The 23,309-nt window shown below is 40.6% G+C and overlaps 2 protein-coding genes across 3 annotated transcripts in view; both read right to left on the bottom strand.

Annotated features, from left to right (window-relative positions):
- The window catches only part of SLC24A4 (solute carrier family 24 member 4), a 123,207-nt gene that overhangs the window by 69,278 nt on the left and 30,620 nt on the right, over positions 1–23,309 (bottom strand). The window lies entirely within an intron of this gene.
- Positions 6,044–22,492, bottom strand: LOC120309582. The gene is made up of 2 exons (XM_039346978.1): positions 22,452–22,492; positions 6,044–9,752 (listed from the first exon to the last, which is right to left on the bottom strand). The coding sequence occupies exon 2, from the start codon at positions 9,016–9,018 to the stop codon at positions 7,051–7,053; it is 1,968 nt and encodes a 655-aa protein (XP_039202912.1). The 5' UTR covers positions 9,019–9,752; positions 22,452–22,492; the 3' UTR covers positions 6,044–7,050.

Raw genomic sequence — 23,309 nt, 5'->3', positions numbered from 1 at the left:
GCAAAATGTTGGGTTTGATGTCTAACTTTGTCAAAACTGATAAAGAATCCAGTGTCTCTGTCTCATTTTTATTATCTTTCCCAAAAGGCCTTCCACTGCCTTAAACATGCCACTGGGGCCCCTTAAGTGGAAACATTCAGTCTTTTTTGCAAAATTATTGCTATTAAAATAGGAGGTCTAAAGCAATTTAGAGAGGAAATCAGTAGGAAAGAACTGTTAAGGAGAGACTTGGAAAAGTGATGACATAGTCCAGAGATCAAAGCAAATGCCTGAAAGAAATGCAAAATAACCCGCCTTGTTAATATAAAAGCTGACAGAGAAATTTGAAGAGTCTGTTACTATGCAACAATAAAATAGCATTCCTGGAGCATCTGCAGTGTCTATTTCTTGATCTGGTCTACTTTGAAGACTGAGAGGATGTGCAATTGAATGGAAGAAAAGGAATACTAATGTTTTCTGAAGGTTCCTATATTTAATTCATTATTCTCTTTTATCTCTATGATGGGACCTTCTTACTGAGCAGAGATCTGGTCACCCCAATTTAAGAGGGCTATTATAAAGATATAAAAGAACAAGCAAAATGATTAGTGGACTAAAAGATTACAGCAGTTGTCACTCTGCTTAGACTTAGCTCAGAACTAAGTTTTAAAAAAGACATAACCCAGGTATATCTAATCATGCATAGCACAGTGTTAGAATTCAAAATCATCTACTGTAATTAAATGCAAGGAGGTACAAGACTGACAGAAGGAAACACTTTTCCACATAGCAGTTAGCTTAACTGGAATTAGCTATTCACAATTGTGTGAATGTTAGCAATTTTGACCTTTTTAAATGGGGACTAAGTAGGTTAATGAAATAGCAGGCTACTAATGGCTGTTGGCTACCTCCTGAATCATAGGGAGCTTGCCTTAAAAAATTGGTAGCTGGAAAATGACAATGAAAGAGGACTACTGCTCTATAATCCAAGGCTGTGAGCTTCCCAAATGCATCACATGTGTGACACAGAATGCTGAACAAGATGGGGCTATGGCCTTGTCTCAATTCCTTTTCCTCTGCCAATTGGCATCATTGCCTTTACTAAAGCTTTGAAAGAGGAAGGTTAGTCAAGGTTAGATTAGAATAGAATAAGAGAGGGAGATTGTCTCTCCCCTCCCCAAGTTATAAAATTTTAAATGTATTTTATTTTTATTTTTCTTCTTCTGTTCAGTTGAGTCCGATCCTTAGAGACAAATCGCTACAGTTTTGTTGGCAAAGTTTTTCAGAAGTGGTTTGCTACTGCCTCTTTCACAGTTGCAAATGCCAAATAGGCAAAGGTCATAGTAGTATGTTGAAGTTTAAGTAGAGAACTGAGAATTCTGAGAATTCTTTCAAATCAGAAAAATAGGAAAGATCCAATCTCTCCAAATGTTATTTTTTTCATTTATTAAAATGTTGGACACTAACCACCTGCTGAATCCCCCAAAAAACCTGTTTACCACCCTCTCCAAATATAATCTAAAAATTTCCAAAATTGCACAAGACCATTAAATCATGTAAGATAAGAACACAGTTTTTATGACAGTAAAATACTAAAATCTCACAAGAGCTCACCAAACCTGCATATAGTTTTTTGATGTTCTTATTCTTACAAAATTTAAGTGTGTTTGGGGATTCACACAGATGCAAACGGCAAGAATTGTGCTGAACCTTGCAGTTCATACAAAGAACACTGCAAGATAAACAGAAGTATACAATCCATGGTAAGGCAATGACTGTTTCAAAGTTGAAAACATAGATGTAAGCTGATGTAGCCATGTCAACTATCCTCACAAATTAAGAAGAAAAAAGGGAAAGTGGTCCTCATTCACAGATTTTGCTGTGGATCTGTATTCTTCCACTTGGTGTTCTCCAAATGTGTTAAAATCTAGGCTCTTTGATTCCTAGTTATTAGGCTTACTTATCGCCTGCAATATGCCTTGGAGAGATGAGCAAAGAGCACTGTGGGTCTATGCCAAGTCTATGTGCTCCCAGCAGATCACCAAAGGAATGAAGATCATCCCAACTCTCAGCTAAAGCAACAATACAGGAAGATACTGGAGGTTTAGGGTCACTTTGATGACAACAGCAAAGTCATCATTTCATACTGCAAACATTTCCTGCATTTTACAAAAAACAAAACAAAACACATGGATGGACAAGATAAGGCTAATTGACAACATAATGCTGTATAATGGCCTCTTAAGTCAAATGACACTCAACTGTTACTGAGAGCTGAGGATATTTTAGAATACTAATATAATTTAGGTTGCAGCTAGGATAAAACCTTTGGGATGTCTAGCTGCTGGTGCTGCTGTGTAGGAAAAGAACACCCAAAGCTGCAAAAAAAGAATTGCACTGGGAATATGAAATGTAAGAATATGCATATGGGAAAACTCATCAAATGAAAGGTGAAATAAGTCAAGTATAAATTGATTTCCTAGGCATCAGAGAATTAAAATGAACTGGCATTGGACACTTTTATTCAGCAGCTCATACAATTTACTATACAAGATATAGGCAAATCGACACAAAAAGAGAGAACAGTATTGCATTCATTGACATGAAAGCCATAGCAAACAGAATGCCTGGGTGCAATTCAGTCTAACATCAATTAAACTTCATAGACAATCCTTTAAAATGCCAGTTGTGCAAGTTCATGCTCCAACCACTGATGCAAAACAAGAGAAGGTTGATGAGTGTTACGGCCAAATTCAATCTGAAATCAACAGAGCATTCAAGCAAGATATGCTGCTTATGTTTGAGAATGGAATGCCTATATTGAAAATGGCATGGAGGAAAATACTATTGGACTTCATGGCTCAGGAAACTGAAATAAAGCAGGATAGTAATTTATCAGTTTCTGCCACTCCAATGACTTCCTCGTCACCAAGTCTTGAGACAAGCAAAATTCTTGAGACAATCAAAATTTATAAACATAGATGTCACCAGACCAAATACAGTATACAGAAATCAAATGTACTATGTTATTGTTATTAGGATATTGAAGAGCCAACAGCAAAGATGTAGCAGGGAGTAGAATGGACTACAAATTATTCCAATGCAAGTTTCAAGTTACTCTAAATAGGAAGAAGAAAATCAACCAATTTTGTTGAGCAATTTTGAGCAAATAACCACCATTTTCAAGGAGACTATTAGGAACTGCTTTGAAGTCTTGAACTTCATGGATAGGAAACTAGGAGAACGGGGAAATGGAGTCAAAGAATCTGTTAAGGATGAATATGAAAAAAGACTGCCAAAAAGCCAAGTAACAGAAGAAGGCAAACAGGCTGTCAGAATAAATGGTGGAAACTGCCAAGAAAAGAAGAGAAGCCAACAAGAAACAGAAAATCTCAGGAAGGAACAACAAAGAATTTCAGAGAGCTATCAGAAAAACAAGAAACAGTATTACACTAATACCTGTAAGATCTCAAAAAAAGAAAAGACTTTTAAAAGATCTTGAAAGTCAAAAGGAGGTTCCAAATTGCAATGCTAAAATTCACTAATGGATAGATAGTAACCAATTCAAAGAAGATCAAACAAAGATGGAAAGCGTATACTGAAATTCTGTATAATAGAGATGCCAATATCAATAGAAATATGGCAAGCAACACAGCAAGGTTCTAGACAAACTATGCCAACAGATTTGGAGAATGATACAATAGCCAACAAATTTAAGGTCACTTCACATTCAATACCAAAAATAAAAGGAGATTTAACAGATTATATAAACTACTATATATCATCCTTAATTTCACATGCTAGCAAAATCCAAATCCAATGAAGATTAAAGTCCTAAGGGAGATGCCCTCAGCTATTTCACTTTGTCTCAACTTTAAAACCAAACTTTTTACTCAATATATCACAATCCTGAGAGGATATATTCTTAATCAACATTGCTATTTTCTGTTTGTTTATTTTAAAACCTGCTAGAGCCCAAACTCATTTAATTTCCTCATCGTATATTCTATCTTATTTTTTGTGTCCTGCAGGAATATAACCAAATCATCAACAAATGCCCTCAATTTATAAACTTCTTTCTTGATGCTTATTGCCCATTATTCTCTCAACTTGCCTAATATCTCTATTCAAAACTTCCAACACCAAAATAAACAACAAAGGAGACAAGAGACATCCTTGTCTCATACCCTTTGAATTTCACATGGATTAGTTAGTTTTATTGTTAGATGATTGTTTTAATTTTGTACGCCGCCCTGAGTCCTTTGGGATTGGGCGGCATATAAATAAAATTAAATAAATAAATAAATAGTTAAATCATCATTAATAATAATTTTTGCTTGTTGTGACATGTAAATAGCTTTAACTCCTTGAATGAAGTTCTCTCCAAAGCCCATTTCTTCCAGGACTTTAAACATAAAACTCCACTTTAAATTGTCAAAGGCCTTCTCTGCATCTAGGAATAGTAAAGCTACCTGTTTCTTATTGTAGTGTTGTAAATATTCAATGATATTCAAAACAGTCTTCACATTATCCCTTGGTTATCTTTTTGGCAGGAAGATCTGAATCTTGAATCTACCTTCCAAAGTGTTTATTTATTTAATTTAAACTTTTTTGATTTAGACCATGGTTTCCTAAAATGGTCAACATCAACCCCTAAGAGTTGATAAGACTATCCAAGAAGTCAGAAATGGCTGGGATTAATTGGTATTGATAACTGATAGAAGCCAGATTGGGGTCAGTTAGTCTTTTGCAGTCTCTATGTGCTTCACACCACTCCCAAGCCCTGAAAGTGAGCTGACTAGTGGCAAGTCAGTGTTACCATGGACAAGTCAGTGTTACCATGGACTAGCCTTAAGTAGCAGTTATTATTTGTAGTACTATTAAAGTAGTAATTATTAAATTATTTTATATAATAAATGTTTGAGTGTTGATGAGCAATCTGAAACTTCATGAAGGAGGCAATGAACTGAAGAGTTTGTGGACTCCTGATTTAGACATTGCCCAATTGCAATTGACTTGGTTAGGTTAGGCTTAGGCTTAGAGGATGACTTGAATAAAGTGGCAAGAGGTCCGCTGTTGAAAGATGAAAATGGTCAGTTTGGGAACATATCATCCTGGAAGAGATTTATCTATGTGGTCATTAGGCGTCAAACCAACTTGATAGCATATAATCAGGTTGGGAAATGCCTTAAATCTACAAGTTCCAATCAGAATCTACATCAAGACACTCACAAGGTAACTTGTAAAATCTGGACATAACCGGATGCAACAAAGAATGGTACTGAAAGTAGCACATCTTCAAATTGTACTACATATTTTATAAGGTAAAAATGAGATTAGATTTGCTTGGAAGAAATTCTGCCTCAGAGCAAGAGTAGATAGACATTGGCCAACAATGCATTATACATACAGCATAATATCTCCTTGTGCTTTAAATAGCACACACTGTTGTCTTTTCTTGTTATCCCCGTGTGTCGCTCTTCACACCTGTGAAGTTTTATTATCAAATATACAATTTAGTATAGTATTTTAGCTTATGATGCAATAGGGTTTGATTAGTCTCCACATTTCAAACCTTAGATATATAATTATGCTATACTTCTTTGCTAGTGCTTTTTATCTTAATGTAGGATGATTAAAAATTATTCTAAAAAGAACTTAGAACTTTAAAATAGCAACTGTTTCAGTGGCTCTTTATAAATAGAATAACTGCATTTAAGCCACTACCAGTTGCTCTACCGCAGGGTTTCTCATGCTAGTTTGGGGGTTCTGGGACTTGAAGCACACATATCTTAAAGTTCCTGAGGTTGGGAAACTCTGAAACTAAGTAGATTTACTTGAACTAACAACTTATAAAAATTATCACCTCAAACTTCTAGTATACTTTATTTCTTAGACTACATTAAAAATATACCAGAATATTTTTGGTATATTTTTAATGCAGTCTAACTTTCTATTTTGGCTACTTTTCTATTTTATTCCAACTGGAGCATCACATTAGAGACAATCCTCTTTTCTGTATTATCTCAGTTCTTTTACTCACAAACCATTAGTTAAAGGACATTTAAATTATTTTTATTTACATAATATATTTAGGCTAGTGTCCTAGCAATCAGATTAGGCTGAATGAGCATCAATTTATTAAAAGTTTTTGTCCAATGTATCCAAAGTCGTCCGCAGCGCAAGGCAAAGAAGACCGGCACACGCTGACATCCACCAAGCTCTTTATTAAGCATGTGAGACAAAGTCAGCACTGGGGCCGATTTCCCTCCACCGCAATATATCGGCGTGCTCCACCCTGCAGCTCCGCCCCCCATCCCAAACCAGCATCCGTTCGAGATGGATAAATGCCACGCCCGTTCCCTGTGCTGTCCCTTTGCCCGACGAAGCTCCGCCCCCACGCCCCGCTGTCCGTGCGTCCAACCTGCGCCCCTGTTGCCCGCCGCCAATCTCGCCCTGCCGGATATCCTGGTGGCTAGGAGACAACCCCCCGCTCTCCCGCCGAGGTACATTCCCATTAGCCCGCAAGTGGCTCTTAGGAGCTCCCGCTGTTCCATCAGGTGGCGTTGGCGTCTGTCGTGCTTCTCGTGGAGACGTCCGCCCAGAGGGAGTTCGCCCGGTGCGGCGGTGGGGCGTGGCGGTGCACGGCTCAGCTGTTTCTCGCCCCGGTGAGTTGACGTTCGTGCTCCCCCTGTCCCTGTCCTTATGGCAAGCCGTCGGGGCTTGACATGCGGCCCCCTCTACCACGCGTCCCCCTGGGGAGGAAAGGAAAGGGGTTGAGTACACAACGTTACACTTGTTCCGCCCCGGCTTATCCGGGTGCTTCCGATGGAACGTCCGAATCAGGTTGGGTGCCTTTATGTCCCCCTCTCCCACCCAGGTCGCATCTGATAACGGGTAGCCCTTCCACCGAAGGAGGTATTGGGTTTTACCAATATTGGGCACGTATATCCTATCCCCTTTCCAGCATGTCAGCCTAGTACGGCAAGTCTTGCAGAAGTTGCTGGAGGCCCAGCTTTATGTGAAATTATCGAAGTGCGAATTTCACCGGGAACGACTAGATTACCTGGGCTACCGCATCTCGGGGAGCGGGGTGGAAATGGATCCGGGCAAGGTGCGAGCCGGCTTTTTGTCGGCTTGGACTTTGGCAGCAGCTTCGGCCTTCCTTCGGGCTACCCGCACCCGGTCCCACAACCCTGAAATTTTGGACTGCCATGTTTGAGGGGTCTGGCCGCTGGCCATCTCTGGTGACAATTCGGGCATGGGGTTAAACTCCATACCATACACTATTTTAAACGGGGTATACCCCGTACTGCTGTGGACGGTATTATTATATGCCACTTCAGCAAACGGCAATAAATCCACCCAATCCGTTTGCTGGAATGACACATAACTTCGGAGGTACCTTTCCACCATAGCGTTTGCCCTTTCCGCCGCCCCGTTGGTGCTCGGGTGATATGCTGAACTCAACGCCTGTGAGGACCCTAGCGAACGAACGAACATCATTCCCTCGTCAGGGCTGTCCTCCTCGTCCCCCGGCTGGTAGCGTACCCCGGCTATGGGCATTGGCGTAGTCGGGGATCCTGGCTTCACCCCTGGAGTCGGCTGCTGGCCAACCGCCCTTGAACTCTCCGTGGCCTTCTTCAGTGGTGTGGCTCTACCAACTGCTGCGGCCTTACGGGGGCTGGGTGCTGGACAGTCGGCTGCGCGGTGACCCGGCTGGTCACAACGAAAGCATCGGAAACCGGCTGCTCCTGACGGTCCTGGTGGCTTTGGTGTTGGCCGCTGTTGGTCCTGGCTGCCCTCGCGAGGCCTATCCCCGGGACGCCGCAGCCGCGAAACATCCCCGTACCCTCGATATACCTCTTTCAGGCCCGCTTCAAGTTCGATCACTACCCTGAACCAGTCTCTCAGTCTGTTGGGCACACCCCGATATACGCAGGCTTGCCGTAGGTCGTGGTCTAGGCCTGCTCTGAATTGGTGTACCAACATCCGCTCCGGCCAAGAAGACTGCAACCGGCCGGCTAATTTCCGAAACTCTCGCACGTACTCAACGGCCGGGCGTTTCCCCTGTTGGAGTGCCAGCAGGTCTGCCTCGGCCCTCTGTGCCCGAGTGGGGTCATCAAACCGCCCATGTAGAGCGTCCAAAAACAGCCCCGCACTCCCCAACTCCCGGGCATGGTCACTGTATAAGTCGGCCGCCCACGCGGCCGCCTCCCCGCGCAAGGCGGCAGTAATGGCGCCGACCATAGCCCATTGGGAGACATATAGCTGTGCAAACTGGTCCAGGTGGCTTATGGCCTGTCCCAGGAACATCGCCAATTGATCGGGGTTACCATCAAAGGTAACCGGAATAGGGGGAACCCCCCATAGATATCCTGGCCCCCACGGCCCCTGGGGCTGGCCTGGTACCACGTTTGGATGTCCGGCCGCGAAGCTCTGCCGTTCCCTCCCCCCTGTTGCAGTCAGGCCTCCTGCCACGTTCCTGGCCCCGCCCGGCTGGGCTGGGCGTGGCTGACCCGGCAGCCCGCTCGAAGGGAGTCCCATAACGGCCGGCCCACCTGCGGGATTAGGCAACCGCAGCCGCGGACTGCTCAGGCGGAACCTAGACGAGGGGGTGCGACCCGTAGCCTCCCCTTCCGATTGCCACATATCGGCGGCGCCCTTGTAACTTGCTTCACCAAACCGATGGCGCAAGATATCCATGGTTTCCTGGCCCGGAGCCGTGGAGTAGCTCCAGTCTTCATCGTCCTCCATCGTGGCGCGTCTCTCCCTCCACCCCGAATGCCCGAGCTTCGGCTTTGGTGTTAGGAGCTGCTCGGGCTGTAGTCCAGTCACCGCCGGGCTGTGCCACCACTCCTCCTGTGGCTTAGCGGCTCCTGTCTCCCCCACATCGAGCTCCGATATTGCAGACTGTAACAGTTTCGGCCGTACTACCGGCTGGGCCACTACCGGCTCCGCCGCCGGGATAGCATCCACAACCCCGCCGGCCGCCACCTCCCCCTCGACCAGGGCGGCCCCCTGAGTCCCCTCCGCCATACCGTAGCCGTACACGGGAACCGTAGACTGGAGGGTTGGAGATGAGTGCTGACTTTATGTCCAACGTATCCAAAGTCGTCCGCAGCGCAAGGCAAAGAAGACCGGCACACGCTGACATCCACCAAGCTCTTTATTAAGCATGTGAGACAAAGTCAGCACTGGGGCCGATTTCCCTCCACCGCAATATATCGGCGTGCTCCACCCTGCAGCTCCGCCCCCCATCCCAAACCAGCATCCGTTCGAGATGGATAAATGCTACGCCCGTTCCCTGTGCTGTCCCTTTGCCCGACGAAGCTCCGCCCCCACGCCCCGCTGTCCGTGCGTCCGACCTGCGCCCCTGTTGCCCGCCGCCAATCTCGCCCTGCCGGATATCCTGGTGGCTAGGAGACAACCCCCCGCTCTCCCGCCGAGGTACATTCCCATTAGCCCGCAAGTGGCTCTTAGGAGCTCCCGCTGTTCCATCAGGTGGCGTTGGCGTCTGTCGTGCTTCTCGTGGAGACGTCCGCCCAGAGGGAGTTCGCCCGGTGCGGCGGTGGGGCGTGGCGGTGCACGGCTCAGCTGTTTCTCGCCCCGGTGAGTTGACGTTCGTGCTCCCCCTGTCCCTGTCCTTATGGCAAGCCGTCGGGGCTTGACAGTTTTAAGTTCATACAAATGAACAGCTTTGAAGCCAATTCAGATTTAAAGAAACTAAAGAGAAATAAGCTAGCAATTACTGTAGGGCAGTGGTTCTCAACCTGTGGGTCGGGACCCCATTTGGGGTCGAACGACCATTTCACGGGGGTTGCCAAACAACGCAGTCCGCCATTTTTTTCCCCTTTTCCTTAGCTGTGCTACTCCCTTTTATTCTATTGGCTTTTGAAAGCCAATAGAATAGACTCTCTTGAATAGAGTCTAATTCTATTGGCTTTCAAAAGCCAATAGGAATTGTCCAGGCTGTCTCTGCCCTGCTGAGCCCGCCAAAAGTCCCATTCTGCAAATGGTGCTGCACCAGTTGAGTAGTTCTCAACTTACGACCGGTTGAGTAGTCCTCAACTTACGACCAGTTGGGGGTTGCAGCATTAAAATGGTTGAGAACCACTGCTGTAGGGTGTCAATGGCCGTGCATTGGCTCTGAGGTGATTAATGGATTAAGACAAGACCCTACAGTATCTCTCCTCCCCTCCTATCTTGCTCACTTCCTCTCCATTTTTTATTGCAAAGTATGGTTAATCACACATAGTTAGCCACATATTGACTGGATATGGTATTTTTATTCACCTATCCAGTCCTTCCCAAGGACCTGGAACAGGCAGGTGTTGCTGTTTGATGGTATTAAAGGTATCACCTCAGGATGTCAGCTGTTCTGAGTAAAGGCGCCTTTTGCAATTGACTGGTGGTGAATGGTCAATGCCAATGGTGTTCAGGGATGTTGTTTTGGGACTGCATTCAAAATAGTACTGTTAGTGCTACCTTTGCTTTCTTTTGCCACACTTGTTCTATTTCTATTTGTAGGCCTTTGTATCTTCTCTAGTTCTTTCTCTTCTCTTCTCTTCTCTTCTCTTCTCTTCTCTTCTCTTCTCTTCTCTTCTCTTCTTCTGTCTCCAGGTACTGCCACATCCACTATCAAAATTTATTTGCCTTTCTTATTCACAACTGTTAAGCCTGGGGTGTCATTTGGCAGATGCCTGTCTGATGGAATTATTTCTACTTTTAACACCTTTGATTTTTAGTCCCTACAAATAATGTTCTAGAATTTTATTTTCTTTGTGCCTTCTCACAAACTTCTTCAAAGCTTTAACAAGCCTCTTTTGCAAATTCAGTATAGGAAGATTAACCACATCCCTCTCTTGATTTGTTGTTTGAATATCTCTTTTAGTATTAAGACATTAATTGGTTTCTTTTGTATGTCTTGTGTAACATATTTTTCTATGTCATTCCTATAGTTTGTTATCTTTAAATCTACTTTCAGATCAGTCTCAAAATGTGTTCCTCTTCCATAACTTCTTTTAAACACTATCTACTGTATAGAAGTAGGGGTACTATTAAAATTAATTTGTTCAAAAATATCCTTGAATATGTCTAATATTAATTTGTTTTCCTTCATTCTATATTTATAAGTCATGTTTCAGTATTCTTCTTTAACTGTAATATTTAGTTCCTTCTAGGGTCCAATTTTTAAAGTCTTATGTTTTTACAAAGAATTCAAAACAAAACAAAAATTCAATGGAAAGGATTCTTTATAGTTAATTCCAAAATCTTATTTCAAATTTATCTGGACACTTAGTCCATTTGTAACTTTCTAAAAGTTTTAATCAGTCTTCTGCTGTTTATTCCCTCCCCAAAAAATTTTTTTAAAGTCCTTAAACTTGTATTTAAAAGTTCTTTTCCTCAAGATTGAAGGAAACTCACTTGGTGATATAAAACCCATGGATCCAAAGGTTCCTAATAGCTTTCTCTTTCTCTTAGCTATTACAAAAAGACAAAAGTTATTTTATGCTGATCAGAAAAAAAGCATATCAGCATGCCCATTCAGAGACTGACTTAGATCAGATTTATGAACCACGCTTAATCAGATTGGTTTTAAGCACACTTTTCTAATTAATTCATAATTAGCTCAGTTACAGATTGTACTAACTCATAACTCAATGGTTTGATCTTCAAAAGCCTTGGCTGCAGCCCCCAGAGCTCCTTCAAAAACTGGTACTAAATTAAAATTCCAACTGTGGCAGAACAGGGAAATTACCCAATATGGAAAATAATCAAGCTAAATAAATTCTATCAAATTTATTGTTTTACTTGATTCCACCTTCTTCTTTGTCCTGACTCAATAAACTTATTGGAGTGCAGCCCTTGGCATGTCAAAGGCCAAGTGTACTGCTTAACCAAAAATGTTCGACAGCCTATGATTTACAAACTACTCCTAAGCAAAACCAAATAAACTTCATATATGAAGCTCAATATAAGAATCTAGCCAAACTCTAGAATAAAGATAAAATTTTACCAGTTCTGCCTCAGAGAATTTTGGAAATGTAAAAAAAACCCACCATGGGACAGCTTCTGAAAAGCTTCAGCAGTCTATCTGTACAACAGCCTGAAAATACTTATCTTAGGCCAGTGATGGCGAACCTTTTAGAGACTGAGTGCCCAAACTGCAACCCAAAACCCACTTATGCATCGTCAAGTGCCGGGTGGGTGTGGCCCATTGACTGTGTGTGGCCAATTGGGTGGGCATGGCCCATTGGCTGCAGTGGTAATGACAAACTGGGTGGGACTAAAAAGTTCAATCCATCAATTCCAACTTTGCAAGATCGTTTTTTTTCCCACGAGAAGTTGAAATTGACTGATTGAACCTTTTTTTTTTTTTTTTGCACACGGCGGCAGAGGCCTAAAGTGAAAATGTTTTATAAAACCCAGCTGAAGGCTTAGGACTGGGGCGACGGCGCGCATGCCCACAGAGAGGGCTCTGAGTGCCGCCTCTGGCACCTGTGCCATAGGTTGTCCACCACTGTCATAGGCATTGTAACTCTTGGTAGTTTTGATGGAACAGCTCCCTCCATCAGTGACTTCATTTTTTTTTTATTTTTTTTTTTGCTATCCTCCACTGGAAAAACTAATTGGTGTGCACAAAGCTCTTTTGCATTTCAGTCTTCTAAACATTGGGCTTATTTATTATGAACCCAGCAGCAATTCAGAGCCTACAGTGCTAAGTAGCAGATAACTGCCACATGAGTTGCTTCATCAAAATCATTCAGGATGCAAGGAAGTATATATTTCTCCCCTCCATGAGAAATTCTTTATTAATGTATTTATATAATTGATACCCTGCCCAATACATATTCCAGGAAGCTGGCATAAAAATGCATTTCAAAGGAGGGTTTGTTTAAGTAGCACTACATAATGAGTATTTCAAAACTTAAAACACCTCTGCTGTTACAGTTATGCATGGTAAGAGATGGGTGGCCCAAAGGGAACTGCACAGATCCACCACTAGTCCACCCTGATGCAGGTGGTAAATCCACACACAATTTGAGCCAGAGGGATTCATTACAGTCAAAACAGCAAAATCACTCTTGTTTCTTGTGCCATTTGAAAAGGGAACAGGACTATATGGCAAATGACATAACTTTATTTAGGTACTCAATTGTTAGATTACTATCCCATCATTCCTCCAGGAACTTGAAGAAGCAGATTTAGCATTCCTTCCTCCAAATTATTCCTACCAATCAATTCTGTGAAGGAGGTAAGGCTGAAAAAGAATTGCTGATCCATGGCTAAGGGTAGATTTAAACTTGGGTCACCTGGTCTTCCACCAACACTTTAAGCATAGCATTATCCTGTCTGCCAAGAAAAAGTTTCTTACCTACTACCTCTTGCCACATAACGCATACAATCAACTTAATTAGTGCTATCCTGTTTGGCTCAGGAAACTTCTGGAGTCATTGCTTGTTATTGTGGAAGTAAAGCCATGTCCTTAACTGTCAAAAGCCTTTGTAAGCCAACCACTTGCATGTTCCTAAAAATCCCTTATCTTCTGGGGTACCTCTCTAATACTATCTCTGAGTCTGCAAAAATCCAAACCACCATCAGATGTTGGCAAAACAGAAGGAAAAACTCTATATTCTAGGTTCCAGAAGTTTCCATTTCTGGTAATTTTTAATTGATTTTTTCCTTAGTAGAACTGGAAGGTTGTGTTTAAAACTTTTGTTCTATAGGTAGAGTTATTTGAGAAATAGGTGATTTCTTACATTTTACAATTATCAGCGGTGTAATAAAGTTACAGTAGTTATACTGTTATCTCTGTAGCATTTATTACATTAAAATACAATTTATTGTATTTTTACTGATCATGTTTGAATGGAGCTTTGGAGGATTTATTTAAAAAATTACAAATTAGATATAAATGTTAAAAAAACTGTTGCAGTTTTGCCAACTCACCTCCTGACAAAATAGATTTTTCAGCCATCAGCATGATTTGCTTCAGGAGTAGCAATTTCTATGCTTTACTTGGAGTAAAATATATAGGTTTGAGCATATATGAAAAAGATATATGGGATCAGACTGCACTATGGGCCTCATTTTTTCATAGGAAAACCTGGGAACTATACTTTGCCAAAGAAGATCAACTTTCTCCATTAGAGATATTTTTCCCCTGTTGACCAGATCTACACTTCCCAGGATTCTCTTACCAGAGGAAATAACTGGTAAGTTTCTTCCACATTTTTATGCAAGTACTTCTTTCAATGTAGCAGTGAGATGTAAGTATGACTTCCCAATGCTCAATGATAGCTCCCATCATACCTCACCATTAGTCAAAGTGGCTGAGGCTACTGCATGTTTGGATTCAGCAGCATCTCAGAGAGGCACCATTTACCTACTTCGACTGCAGCCTCTCTTGGCCATTGAATACAATAAAAATCAAAAGCAACTATAACAACTCCATTAGGAGGACAGAGTATAATATCTGGAGTTCTTAATCTAAGAAAAACATTATTAAGGGGAGATAAGAGAGAGGTAGATATAGTATTGCATAATGTAGAGCAGGGGTTCGCCACCAGGGCTGTTCGCATCCCCTGGTGGTGCGAGACGATATTCCAGGAGGTGCAAGAACTTGGGCTTTCAAAATTATAGTGTATATGCATAATTCATTGCTGTTATTTCGAACTTTTATAAGGGATGCAAGAATATAGTAATAGTAATAGTAGTAAAGTTGGAAGGGACCTTGGAGGTCATCTAGTCCAACCCCCTGCTCGGGCAGGAAACCCTACGCTATTTCGGACAAATGGCTGTCCAGTCTCTTCTTACAAACTTCCAGTGTTGGAGCATTTACTGCTTCTGGAGGCAAGCTGTTCCACTGATTAATTGTTCTCACTGTCAGGAAGTTTCTCCTTAGTTCTAGGTTGCTTCTCTCCTTGATGAGTTTCCACCCGTTGCTTCTTGTCCCGTTGCTTCTATATCAGAAGCGCTCTAGGGGTGCAGGGCATAGAAAAGGTTGGGAGCCGCTGATGTAGAGAAACGTTATTCCCTCTCTCATTATGCTAGAAGTCACAAACATCAGATGAAATTCAATGGTGAGGGATTCAAGGCAGATGGAAGGAATCAGACTTCACACATGCTTAAGCAGCATTGCTGGGATACCAGTTGCTAGTAAAATAAAAACAGGTATGAACTATTGCTCTTATGCCCTCCTGTTTGGTCATCCTGGTGAAACAATGGTGGAATAAATAGCTATTTTCTTTGGTCCAGAAGAGCCCAAAATTTGTTACGATCCAAAAATTACTAATAGCAGAATGAGGATATAATTAATAGTAGATTGCTGCTGCAAAACACACACACACATGCCCAAATGCTAAGAATCTCACACTGTGGTGAACCCACACTGGAAAGCAATGAAAGAAACAATGTATGAAAAAACATCTCAGCTCTTAGGATTTCATGTAGTTCTCAACGGGGACTCTTAGAGCTTTGAAATGCCAAAAGCAAATAGGTTTGCATTTAGAAAGAGGTCAGATCCCACTGCTTAGCATATGTATATTATCCCTGTTGGGAACAAAATTTAATTTGGCTTTATAATGGCTAATTAAGCCACCTCAATAAGAAAAAAAACCAACAAAAACGATATTAGATGACATCATGAGCAACTTCGTATTGATTGACAAAAATGTAGTTGGAAAACTTTCTGCAGCCTTTGTGGCTAGTTCATAAAATTCTCTGTGCAGTCAGAGAACCTCAGTGAATATAGTAGTCCTCGACTTACAGCAGTTCAGTTAATGCCTGTTTGAAGTTACAGCAGCACTGAAAAAACTGACATGACCATTTTTCATATTTATGACTGTTGTAGATACATGATCAAAATTCAGATGCTGGGCAAATGACGCACATTTATGACAGTGGCAGTGTCCCAGGGTCACGTAGATCGCCTTTTGCCACTTTCTGACAAGCAAAGTCAATGGAGAACCCAGATTCATTTAACAACCATGCTATTAATTTAACAACTGCAGTGATTCACCTAACAACTGTGGCAAGAAAGGTAGTAAAATGGAGTAATATACTCTTAACAACTGTCTCGCTACCCATCTAATCAGGGGATGAAGCAACTTTCCTAAGATGCAAAGTTGCAGTATAAGACAGGAGATATCCAAGAAGGCTACTGCCTAAAGCAAATTAATGATTCATTACATAAGCCATGAGGAAACTCCTCAATCTAACCAGCTTCTCTCATTTCCTCTACCATCTTCCTCTTCCACCCAATAATCAGATAGCTGGTTTCTGTCTATTCATTTATCTAGAATCTTCCACTTAGTTGTTCAGAGCTACTGCCTAGGTTAGCTGCTATGAATATCTCCATAGGCAAAATATGAGCACTGCTGCACTTACCTCAAATCCATCTCTCAAAATAGCTGGAACATTTTGTTTGATAATATGTTGCACCAGGCACTTAGAGGTTTTTGAAAACTTACATTTATTCTTGCATCAATATCCTATCATTTCTCTTAAAAATCATCCTATTGGGTTCTCCCCTAATTATTTTCCTACAACAACCATGTTGACTGATGGAGAGATAATCTGGCCTGGTAGGGAGCACTGCAGCAAACAGGTAACTTTAATCTACAACTCCCTGATCCGTGTGCAGCAGTACTACTAGGTTAAGGTATGGGATCACAGAATCACATGTTAAGAGATTTGCTGGATTTTTTTTTAAAAAAAATAGCTGTTAGATTCTGCCCCTCCCTCTCTTTTTTTAATACCACCAGTGTAGGTCTTCCATTTAAATTAACTGCTGTGATTTTTGATAACTAGTACATTTATATTTGAATTTTATATTTAAATTTTTTTTTTTTTTGCATTTGTGTTATTCAAACCAGTCTCCTGCTATGTGGTTTACATGGCTACACACATACCAGAATTTAATTGCTTTCATTACAAAGTAGACAAAAGGAATATTAACTGCATGATATGTAACTCATTTCCCAAATCTCTGTCTTCAGAGGTAGTCAGAATGTTAGGATCATTTCCAAAGTTCATCCACTATTGAGTTAGTAGAAGTCACAGAGGCTGCCATAAAAGGAAAAATCTACGGTTATCGTGTGTTGATTAGGGGTTAATAAAAAGCATCCTGTTGGCTACAGTAGGGAAAAAAAACTGGATTGGGTGGAATGCTGATCCTCCTGGCTTTTCTGTACTTAAAATACAGTCACCATATGTCCCTTATTATAAAGGAAAGTCCCTTCTTTCAGATTTATGCATTTTTGTGCTTTATTTTGTTTATTTAACTTTTACCATACAAACGGTATCACTTAACACAGTTTTTTTTAATACTCATGTGTACTACATGGAGACTGAACTTTTTAAAAAATAAATTTACATATATACTGTATGATTTCAAATACCTTTTTAGAATATACATTTTTGTAAAGTTCTGGGTTGTCCTCTCGAATTTTCCTTTGTAAAGCAAAGTTATAAACATAAACAATTAATCTTGTATCCTCATGCATCTTTTTCAATATCTGCCCCCTTTTCCAGGTTTCTCTTTTGTTTTTCCAAGGAAATAAGATTCACATAACTTTAAATGAGTATTTTACACTATGTTGAAGGAAATACCTTTACACTGAATGAAGTTTTTTTTAATCTATTGTAAATCTGTTTAATATCTGAAACTCCTAGGTATGATAAATAAAGCCTCTTTTATACTGAGCTTCAAGACTCCACTTAAACGCTGCCAAATTTTTATCTATAGGAGGTAGCACATAAGACAAATCCAAGCATATTTGCCTTTTTAAAGGAGGAGGTAGTATAACTACCCAAAAGTGTAAGCTGAGCCAAGAACTCATTCCCAGTTTAAGCCAAAGTATAGATAGGCCAAATCTCAGGTGGATCTCAAAACACATAGCCAAGTTCCAACCAAGAGTGCTTGTTGTTGATAAAAGGACACAGGAAATAGCTTTCCAAAAGATGGACTGAATTACTTCCAAAATAGAAGGATCTGTGGTAGCCAGAAGTAAAGTAAGCAAAATCATTTTGAAGATACAACATCCATTTATTAGCATGTGTACAATACAATGTACATTAAGATCCCAGCAAAACACTGGCAGCTTGCTCAGCAACCCTGAGCAAAAGCATAACCACAACCTATATATTTTAGTGTACTATATTACAAAGACAAAACAAAGAAAAAGGTAGACTCGGTGTAAATTAGAACAGAGGTGCCCAACCTTTTGGGCACCAGGGACTGGTTCCATGGAGAAAAGTTTTTCCATGGACCGGAGAGTGCGTGGGTTTGTGTGCTGCCTGCATCCCACGGATGGGGCTTTGCTTGTTTGTGTGGACTGGTTGCTGGCATGCTGCGGCCCAGTACCCGTCCACGAACCAGGGGTTAGGGACCCCTGAATTAGAGCATAATATGGGAATGTTTTGGGTAAACCCATCTAAGTAACCTTATTTATCCCTTTCTCCTGGGTCCATCATATCAGACCTGCACGGAATTGCATACCATATACCAGCAAGTTTAAGATTTCCATTTCGAATAATTTGATTGCTACAAGCACATTGATATGACTTTGTGACTGCAAACTTGACAATCTTGTTAGAGGCTTTTTTTTGTTCTTCTTGAGAGCTTATCTGTTTGATGACTCCAGATAATTGGAGAGTAATGTTTAAACACTTGATTTGCTCAATAAGTTTATTACTGGTTTGTCAATTACTTGAAATATCTTTTAGTGCAAACTCAGACCTTTGCTTTAGCATAAATAATGTCTAGTAAGTGTTAATTACTTGAAATTTTCCTGAAAGAGCAAAAGGAAGTAAAACAGTTAAGAAGTCCAGTGGGGAGACTTGCCTGTTACTTTAAAGATTATCTTTTGTTATGAAGTCATTAGCTGGTTTCATTTTATTGTTGGCACAGTGCCTATACTATGAAGCAGAGAGAAGCTTGACTGACATTGGAAAACGTGGATTGGAAGAATTTGAAAGGAAGTCATGTAATTCCTCATTCTGATTATTCTAAGGGGAATTGCTGAAGTTAAGATACTTCAACAATTAAAGTTAAGTTAAACTTAAACTTAAATAGCATCCTAAGGCTATCTGTATTATTAAGAAGCCACCCAACAGCATCTAAGTCCACTTGGGAATTGGGGTGGGAAGAAACTGGTTCAAGGACAGGACAATTCTTTTGTGGATGGCCCATCAATCTGAATTGATGCTGTTATCCAAAATTATAAGTGTTATTTGAGCTGGTTGAAGCAATTCCTTGGAGATATCAAAAAAACAGAGGAGGATGGGTTCCTGCTTCTTTGGATGGCAGTAAGCAAGATCTCTGATTAACAGAGATCAAAATATATTTGAGAAGATAATTTGGGAGGAGAAAGAGTGCTAAGTTTTTTGTTAATTGTTGCTATATTAAAGCATATCAAAAATATAATCTCAGCACTGGTTTGTCACTAGATCAGAATGGGAAGGAAGTGCTGTTATTTATACATCGCTTTACTGCCAAAAGCTATTCAATTACCAGTCTCAGAGCCAAAGTAAAGGGACACTTGAATCCTGGTTCTTTGCAACTAGAATCAACCTCCCTTTCTTTGCTTTTTAAAGTAATTTTATTATTTATTATATTTGCAATACTGTAGTAAAAACTAATACAAATAAAAGGAAGAAAAAAGAGTAGAAAGAGTAAAATGTGCTAAGAAAAAGAAATACATGTAGAAGAATGAAATGACTTTCAACTTTAATCACAAATGTAAACAATTTTAGTAATTTTTTCTTCATCCTGTGTCCCATCTCTTATTTATAAACAAATCCATAAAATATTATCATTTCAGTTCTGGAGCCAGCAAAAATCTAGAAGTGTTGCCAGAAATAAAAACTTATCTATTTAAACTTGATCAAGTAAACCAATGTTATATTCCTTCTTTTTACTTTTAACACTGCAGGGACCAGTTGCTAAAAGTCAAAATTGACTTGAAGGCACAATGTTTCCCTCTGTCACCCACTGCCAAACAACTGATCAATACACCGGTAGCTGCAATCCAATTCTACATGCACCACTTGCCTCCTTGTCATTTTCAGTACCACTAGCTTTAATTGCTTGCACCCAGGGCAGACACTAATCCACCTGCCCTGGGTACACCCCTGACTATTTTTGCTTATAGTAATGGGTTATGTGAAAACTCAATCACTGGCAACCTCAAAGCTCAATTACCGCAATGCACTCTTTGTAGAATTATCCATGGTGCACAATTTTGAAACTGCAGCTGGCCTTAATGTAATCATATGAAGGGTACGATTCTGCAGCATCACTCCTAAGCTGAAACAGCAAGGCCAATTCCAATGGCTTTCCAAGCCCAAATCTAGATGTTTAATTCAATGTGCAAAAACTTTCAGAGCTTAGGTAAGCTAAGTTACCTGAAGGACTCTTTACTTCTACACAGCCCTTTGAGGGTAGTAAGATCAAAGAACATACGTGGCAGATTTTCAAGGAATGACACTTTCAGAAACTAAAAGTCTGTTGGAAACTTTCACTATCTCTTTTTAAGAAGAACAAGATCAAGGCTAGACTGTTCTAAGTTTCTTCCTCATCTTTCTACTTTCTGAGCAACTATTTGTCTTTCATTCCTCCTTTTCCAGAACTAAATTTTCACTCACAACTTCAATGTTGCAGATTTCCTATCTGGATATGTTTAATGTGTTTATTTAGGAAAGTTTTAAAGTCACATTCTCTTTAACAAACTTTTAGCAGATCTTCTAAAGTTTTTTTTCTTCTAGCAAAATACTACTTTTACAGTATCTTGATAATTCTGAGAACAGTTACAAAGACTAAATATCATGGCACCTTGAAGACTAACAGTAAATATGTAATACCATAAGCTTTCATGAGCTACTGTTTACTTTATCAGCACATTTAAGCTTGTCACATAATATATTTATATATATATTTGTTTTTAAGATTATCATAATCCTTTCTGTGATTTCTGTTCCAAAGATTAATCTGGCTACCTCTCAGTATAAGTCTTATACAAATTACTATTGCTGCTGTTTAAGTAACTTTTTTAAAGTGTAAAATGACAAATGGAAAGAAGAGAACATTTATCATTTTTTCTTAGTTGCATATGCTTCCCCTTTCAATACAAGAAATGCAAAAAATACAATCATAAAGTTAGAAATTATTCATTATTATTTTTTGTCAGTTTTATGCCCTTCTTTCAGGAGCTCAAGGTGACATATTTTCTCCTTCTGTTTTTTTCCACAACAGCCCTATCAGGTAGTTCGGACTGAAAGACAGTGAGCAGCCCAAAAGACCTTGCCAGCTTTGATGCCCAAGAGTACACTTGAACCATGCCTTTCCCAGTTATTGTCTAACATGCTAACCACTGTGCTACACTGTTTTTACATTTAGCAGGCCAAACTAAAACACCTGAAGGCCAAATGCTGACTTTCATTTTTATATAACTATACTGGAGAGATTCAGTGATTTAGTCATTTTCTTCCAATGTTTTACATTTGTTTCTGGGACACATTGTAACAGCTGATGAAAAGAATGACAAAAGTTACTTGAGCATTCAGGCTCATGTTGAATTTATCTTTCCCTTGGCACTTGAGATTGAAAATACAGCCAAGCAGGGTTTTGGGGAAGTCAAGGTGTATTACCATCCCTGCTGTTGCTACTTCAATCCATGGCTTTATACCTGCTCTCTCTTTCGGACGAGCCAGTTCTTTGTTTTTCTCTCAAATCTTGAGCTCATTCTAATTGTCTACTTTTTAAAGCTGGAAGGAAAGAAGGAAACAGAAGAGCATTCTAATCTTCAGAAGATTTAAATTGCACACTTTCATACCAGCCAAACTGAACTTTCATTTAATAGGCCAGTGGTCCTGAAAGGCAAAGAACATCTGCAGCTCTCTTTAGGTGCAACCCTAAAAGAATTGGCTCAAAGATAGTGACTGATTTAGGAAGAACTCCTAATTAGAAACCAGAAGACTGTGAGTTCTAGTTCCACCATAGGTAGGAAAGCCAGATTGATGACTTCGGCCAGTCATTCCCTTTCAGTTCAATCCATCTCACAAGGTGGTTACTGTGGGAAAATTAGTAGGAGGAAGGCATGTTGGATACAACAATAACAATAATAGAGTTGGAAGGGACATTGGAGATCTTCTAGTCCAATCCCCTGCTCAGGCAGGAAACCCTATACCATTTCAGACAAATGGCTGTCCAGTCTCTTCTTCAAAACTTCCACTATTGGAGCATTTACAACAGTGGTTCTCAACCTTTCTAATGCTGCGACCCCATAATACAGTTCCCCATGTTGTGGTGACTCCCAACCACTTATACATCACCGGGTGCCAGGGGTGTGGCCAAAGAAAAGGGAGGGGGAAAATGGCGGACAGCCTTGTTTGGCGACCCCCGTGAAATGGTCATTCGATCCCAAATGGGATCCCGACCCACAGGTTGAGAACCACTGATTTACAACTTCTGGAGGCAAGTTGTTCCACTGATTAATTGTTCTAACTGTCAGGAAATTTCTCCTTATTCTAGGTTGCTTCTCTCTTTTATTAGTTTCCATCCATTCTGCCTTCAGGTTCTTTGGAGAATAGCTTGACTCCCTCTTCTCTGAGATATTGGAACACTGCTATCATGTCCCCCCTCATCCTTCTCTTCATTAAACTAGACATACTCAATTCCAGCAACTGTACTTTATATGTTTTAGCCTCCAGTCCCCAATCATCTTTGTTGCTCTTCTCTGTACTCTTTCTAGAGTTTCAATATCTTTTTTACATCATAGGGACCAAAACCGGATGCAGTATTCCAAGTGTGGCCTTACCAAGGCATTATAAAGTGGTATTAACACTTCACATGATCTTGATTATGTCCCTCTGTTAATGCAGCCTAGCACTGTGTTGGCTTTTTTGGCAGCTGCAGCACACTGCTGGCTCATATTTAAGTGATTGTCCACTAGGACTCCCAGATCCTACTCACAATTACTACTATTGAGCAAGGTACCACCTATATTGTATCTGTGCATTTGGTTTTTCTTGCCTAAATGTAGAACCTTAATTTGTTCACCACTGAATTTCATTTTGCTAGATAGCACCCAATGTTCAAGTCTGTCAAGATCCTTCTGTATCTTAAGCTTATCTTCTGAAGTGTTGGCTATTCCTGTCAGCTTGGAGTCATCTGCAAATTTGATGAGTTCCCCATCTATCCCCTCATCCAAATCATTTATGAAGATGTTGAAGAGCACTGGGCCCAGAACAGCCCTGGGGCACCCCACTACACACTTCCCTCCATCTAGATGCAGTTCCATTGAGGATCACACGCTGAATACCGA

This window comes from Crotalus tigris, unplaced genomic scaffold (assembly GCF_016545835.1).
Source record: "Crotalus tigris isolate CLP2741 ecotype Arizona unplaced genomic scaffold, ASM1654583v1 scf7180000018040.1558517, whole genome shotgun sequence".
Taxonomy (NCBI): domain Eukaryota; kingdom Metazoa; phylum Chordata; class Lepidosauria; order Squamata; family Viperidae; genus Crotalus; species Crotalus tigris.
The sequence above is the reverse complement of the archived record's forward strand: the minus strand, read 5'-3'. Positions and strand labels throughout refer to the sequence as shown.